Source organism: Sturnira hondurensis, unplaced genomic scaffold (genome assembly GCF_014824575.4).
Source record: "Sturnira hondurensis isolate 20B ecotype Veracruz unplaced genomic scaffold, ASM1482457v3 Scaffold0018399, whole genome shotgun sequence".
NCBI classification, from domain to species: Eukaryota; Metazoa; Chordata; class Mammalia; order Chiroptera; family Phyllostomidae; genus Sturnira; species Sturnira hondurensis.
The window spans coordinates 1,272,308-1,278,307 of NW_028091030.1; the positions used below are offsets into that span (position 1 = coordinate 1,272,308).

Sequence of the window (6,000 nt, forward strand, 5' to 3'; positions counted from 1 at the left end):
TGTGATCGAAGCCTCTCGGCGTCCCCTTCCTGAGTCCCTGGAGGCCCCTTTTAGCACACAGAGCCCAGAAAGTCTTCCCTTTTAGAACAAGAGCATTTCCTCTTCTCCCACGGTGGAATGAACTATGTCTCCTTTGTCATTCGAGTAGCCAGAAAGCTCAGGGACAAATCGAAGCTTCGGTGCACTCCCAGCCCCTGGAAGGGGAACCAGCCTTTCCTGAGCAATTACGGCGCTCTCCAGACCTGGGCTAGGTGTTCCACCTGCCCGATCCCTTCGGCCCTTGTAACAGCCCTGGGAGACAGAAACCTTGTTACCCCATTTTGCAGATAAGGAAACTGAGGTCAGTACTTTGACCAAAGCTGAGCAGCTGGTAGGTGGCAGAGCTGGGATTTGAACCCAGTATCCTGACTCCAGACCCCATGCTCTTAACCAGAGTTATTTCCCCTCCAGTTTGTCCCCTTTCAACTTGTGTTCTGCCTTTCAACTTAAACTTCCCTCCTGTTATGCTTTATATTTTTGCTGGTCCTGATGTTTCCTTCTGACTGTTTAGTAGTTTGTGGTATATATTTCCTACAAGCCACTTTAAACCCTTTGTGGCTCACGGAAGCCACAGTGAGACCTAAACTCGGATCCTGGCCGTGTGGCTGGGGCTGGGGAGGCCTGCAAGTGGCAGATCTGAGCCTCTTTCCGTGGAGGCCCCACCTCTGCCAGGAGGGGCAGCCCGCCTGCATGGGCACGGGCCCGAGCAGCCTGTCCCCTCTTGGCCCAGGGCAAGTGCTGTGGCTGGGCCAGCCCCTACAACTGGACGGAAAACATGGAGCTCATGAATCGCACCACCGTCACCTACCCCTGCTCCTGTGAGGTCCAGGACGACAACAGCAGCAGCCACCTCGTGAGGAAGGGCTTCTGTGAGCATCCCAGCAGCAACACGACCCAGAGTGGCAACGATCCCGACCACTGGCCTGTGTATCAGGATGTATGTAGGGGGCTGTGGGGCCAGGGGCTGGGCTCGGGGGGGCCCCCGTGGGTTCAGGTGCCCTGGCCACCCCAGCTCCCCTGGGCTCCCGCTCCATCTGTCCTTCCTTTTTTGCCTGGTCTTCTTTCTTTTGATCCACTTGTTCCCTCACCATTTCAACCTCTGTTACATATTCATTAATTTGTCTACTGAAGAAACTCTGTTTACACAGAGCCTTCTGGGTGGGGGGTGGCCCCTCCTGGTGGCTCTGCCTGCTGAGGGCCGGGGAGGGGACAGGACTCGGGCTGACTCGGCTGCATTCTCCCCTCGCAGGGCTGCATGCAGAAGGTGCAGAAGTGGCTGCAGGACAACCTGGGCATCATCCTGGGCATGTGTGTGGGCATCGCCGTCATCGAGGTCTGGGTCCCCTCTCCGTAGCCCTCTCTGTCCTCCCGGGCTGTCCCTGCGCTGTGGGTGTCCTGGCAGAGGCCCATCAGCTTCTGGAGGCCCCATTGTTACCAAGTGGAACCCATGGGGGTGGGGGGGGCCCACACACTGTCACTGAAACAAGCCCCCTCCCCTGGGGTCCTTCTGTCACTGTGGGTTCTTTGCCCGCCACCCTTAGGAATGGCAGCTCTCAGGCCAAAGTTTGGTAAAAAGGAAAATAACTTTTTATTCAAAAGTTATACAGGTTTAGGGTGGCAGAATGTTGCCGTTAAAAACCCAAAGTCCCTTAAAACACCCACAAACACACACAGCCCTTACTTCCTGACTTTGCCAGTCAGGCCAGTCCCAGAACACGCCAATCAGAAGTGTCGTCCTCCAGAAGGAAAAGAACAGAAGTCCACGGCTCACTCCTCCTGGTTTCTCTCAGTCATCCGTGCTTGGCTGGGCAGGTCTCCCATGGTCCCCCACAGCATCAGCTGTGTCACCGGGCCATCTCCAATTCTTAATCCAGAACCCCGTGGCACCTCCTCGTGGCCCACCAGCGGGAGTCCTTTTGCCCCGTTCCTTCCTGCATGGTCTCGCACTGTTCCCTGTCCCTCCTGGTGGCCTGCCTTTAGTTTAAATCCCAGCCTGGAGCCTCCTCCGAGACCCCATTTCCGACTCCTCCCACAGTCGGCTACACCTGCCAGCACTCTCGAATTTTCTGCCTTTCTGGGCTGCCATAGTAAGTCCAGTGGGCATGGCCCCGGGCGTGGAGTGAACCACTCCAAGCTCTCACACAGATGCTGCAACCAAGGCGATCTGCCTCCCAGTTACATGATGGGTCCAAGTTATGCATGCCTTCTGGCTCCATTCTGGCTGGAAGACTAGTGTGCTGTTATTGATATACAAAATAACCATTTTTCTCATATCAGGGATGAAGCTGGCTGGCAAAATAACTCTCCAAGGGCCTGCTCCATGTGTCCCTTCCCCCAGCCAGGCCTATTATCCTCTTCTGGAACACCCCAAATTCTGGACCCTGTCACTTGGTGGCAAGGCTGGCCTGAGCACAGCAGTCTCTGGCCCCCCACCGCCCGAATCACAGACTGGTGGGGGGAGCTTGTGGCCAAGGCTCCTCCTGGCCCCTCTGTGCTGAGCTGGACAGCAGGGAGTGGATCTGGGGCCTCTGGGAGAGTGGGCAGCCCTACGCCCTCTGACTTTCGCCCTCTCCCTCAACAGCTCCTGGGGATGTTCCTGTCCATCTGCTTGTGCCGGCACATCCATTCCGAAGACTACAGCAAGGTCCCCAAGTACTGAGGCAGCTGCTGTCCCCACCTCCCTGCCTGTCCGCCAACCTCAGGGCTCTTCCTGGGAGAGCGAGCTTGGCGTCTCCCTGGCTCCCTCCTCCAGGCCTGCCTTCAACTCACTGCCAAGGCCCCTTGTCCATCCTGTGCTGGCTGGAAATGAGGGGCCTTCTGGGGCCTGGACCCTACTCCCTGCCTTTCGCCTCCAGCCTTGAGCCTGGCTGTTCTGTGGCTCCTCCGCTCACTGCCCACTGGAGTTCTCTGAGCAGCTCAGAGAACACACCCCCTGCAGCATGTCTGCACAGGTGGGCTGGGTCTCTACCTGCCTTTGGGGATGTATATATTGTGTGGGGGAAAGTATATTAAAATGGGGGGCTATGTAGATAAGGTACCCTGGGCTGTCAGGGGACTGCCCACTGCGTGGGTCAACTTTTTTTCCACTATGATGCTTAGACCTTTGGCTTTCACGTTTCCATGAAAGGCTGTGGGAGAGGGTGGGCTTTACCTTATGTTAGGGGCAGCACCTCTTCCCCAGGCCTGGCCTGGCCCCAGCCAGGCAGCTCAGATCCGCCAGGGCCATGCCCTGGGAGCAAGACCCGTTTGAGCTCGGCCGAACGGGGTCTGGCCCAGCCCTGGGCTTCTTGGGGAATCAGGGTGCATCCTCGGGGTGTGGCACAGAGCTGGCCCTGCATCCTCTTACTGTCCAGGGAAGCGGGAAGGGTGCTCTCCCTTGTCCTCTGCCTCCCAGGGAGTGGGCGGGTGAGGCTGCGCTTTGTAGGGGAGTGGGAAGGGGCTCCGCACACAGCTCTGTAAAGCATACTCAAGATTTGAAAACTGACTATTAAACAGGATTTGTAACAACCTAGCCTGACTTGGGGATGCTGCTTCTTGAACTGCAGGAGGACCAGAGGGGAGAGCGAGGTCGAGTGGAATGGCTGGGTCCACAGGGAAGAGTGGGAGGCACCTCACGGCTGTCCCCAAGGGCAGGGACCCTTTCCAGCCTGGTGCCTGAGGGGTGTGTGACACCCCATTCTGGTCTGCCTGCCTGGCTGCCGACTGGCTGGGGTTTGGTTTGTATATTGAAACAAGAATAGATTGTATGTCTAGGTTCCTGCTCCTGAGCCCCAGGTACAGACAGGTGCACAGTGAAGTCTCGGGCAAGACTGGATTCTTTCTAGAGCATCTGTTTTCAACAAAGGAAAGAATCACTTTCATATTAAAGAAATGTGATGGAGTAAGGTGTGCAGAATTCAGGGACTTCAAAGATGCAGCGTGAGACTTTAAAGGAAGCTCTTACTGGTCACAGAGGGTGAGCCCAGCACACCCCATGCCCAGCCGAGGAAGCCCAGGGGAGGTTCTCTGGCTTTGCAGCTGCTTTATGAGTGGAAGGCGGTGGAGAAGCCTGATCTAGGAGGCACTTTTCCTCCCTCTCCCCAGTGTCCTCCTGTCTGACTTCTTGAGGCCCTGGAGGAGGAGGAAGGGTGGGACATTGGGACTTGCCTCCCTACAGCAGCACGGCAGGGAGGACTACGGAAGGGAGGTGTTCCTGAAGAATCCCCCAGGTGGCGCTGCTGCCCCAGCCCAGGAGCCCAGGAGCCCAGAGCTGTTCCGGTTTCTCCAGGGGCCTCACCAGCCCCAAGCTTGTGGTCTCTCATTGCAGTGGGAACACTGGGGGAAAAGGCAGATTCGAGGGCTCAGGAATTCTGATGCAGCACTTTGAGCTGGGGACAAGGAATCTGCATTGTTAGCTGCCCTCTGAGGTGATTACCGAATCTCATTACTTTAGATTCTCAGTCCTCCCTGATTAGATGTAGCCAGACATACCCCAAAGAGAGATGGGGGTGGGGATCCTCAGCAAGGATGTAGGGGCACACCTCCGTGGCAGTCTAACTCCTGATCTGACTCTTGATTCATTTCTTGCAAGAGGCTTTCTGTGGCTGAAATCCAGGGCCAACTCACTTTCCGGCCTGTGGGCGGCGCCAGGCACAGCACTGGGGGCTGAAGGAGCCCTGAGCTCTGTGGTGGCTCCTCCACCAGGAGGGACCCTCCCTGGGCTCTTATCCTGCAAAGAGGGCTGCAGGCTCCAAGTGAAGCCCGTCAGCTTATTTTATGTATAACCCGCCTCATTCCACAAAGGAAGGACCTATCATAAAATACACAACATAACAGAAAATAAAAATTGTATGAGGAAGAGTGGACTTGCATGAAATAAGCACATAGCTGCATTGCCCAGCCTGGTGATGGCAAACTCGTGCCATGCGCATAGTGTGCTCTCCACTGTCGTGCCCACAGCAGACATCACTGTCTCATCTCCTTGGCCCCGATGCCCCCCAGCCATCACTAGGGCTGCTATCACTCGCTGCAGCCTCGGAATCCTCACCCCCGAACTCCCCATCAGCCAGGCTGGAATTCGAGATGAAAGCAGCTGCCATCCTTGAGCTCTTATTGTTTAAACGAGACAGGGGTGGGCAGAAGTAGGCCTACCATTGTTTGAACAATACAATAATTAATTAACTAAGAATACAGGAATAAACTCTGTTCCGTGCACTTACAACTGCACGCCTACTTTTGCTTACCCGATCACTTTACCTCTGAGCTCCCCAGTGGTCAAAGCAAAAACGATACTGTTGTCAGTTACATAGCTCTCACCCCCCAGGGTTTCCTCGTGCCTAGCTACTAGGCCGAATGTGGCCATCGGCAATCTAGAATTCAAGACCATCCTCAACCACACAAACCTTGATGGTTGTTCATGACTGAAGCAAAGACTTAAAAGAGCCTGCTGTGGGTCTGACCTTGTGCTGGTTATTGGCATTGAGGACACAAGTTTGCCCCTGCCAAGGAGGCACCAGAAAGACCAAGAGAATGCACGTGCAACAAGGGGCGACAGTTTTTGGTGCAGCAATGCTCAGGTAGCACCTGTTCTGTGCTAGTTCCACTGACGTGTGTTAACTGATCTGCTCACTGCAATCCTGTGAGGTGCATGTTCATCATTATCCCCATTGTAGAGATAGAACAATGAAGGCCAAAGGCTAAATAATTTCCTCAACATCGTTCCATGGGTAAGAGGAGCTAGGAGCCACACCCTAACCACCTGGTGGCAGATGAGGAGAATCTGGGGCTGCAGCAGGACTTGGAGCTGTGTGGGGTGGGGAGGGGGTGCGACTTCACTCAGGGGTCCCTCTGTGCACATGCAGCAATTCCACATCGCTAGGACTTGGGTGGGGCACGGCTGCCCATCCCCTTTGCCCTGAGAAGGGCGCAGGTTGTGGGTTGGACAGACCTAAGTTCCACAGGAGTCTCAGTATTTTGTAGCCA

At 55.6% G+C, this 6,000-nt stretch overlaps 1 protein-coding gene across 4 annotated transcripts in view; it reads left to right on the forward strand.

The window, feature by feature from the left end:
• CD82 (CD82 molecule) overlaps positions 1–3,550 on the forward strand; it is a 51,974-nt gene extending 48,424 nt beyond the window's left edge. For all 4 annotated transcript variants that reach the window (XM_037069049.1, XM_037069048.1, XM_037069050.1 and 1 more), the window contains 3 exons: positions 770–976; positions 1,289–1,372; positions 2,621–3,550. In XM_037069049.1, the coding sequence (XP_036924944.1) occupies positions 770–976; positions 1,289–1,372; positions 2,621–2,698 (369 nt within the window). In that variant the 3' untranslated portion in view covers positions 2,699–3,550. The remainder of the gene's footprint in view (positions 1–769; positions 977–1,288; positions 1,373–2,620) is intronic.
• The last annotated feature ends 2,450 nt before the right edge of the window (positions 3,551–6,000 follow it).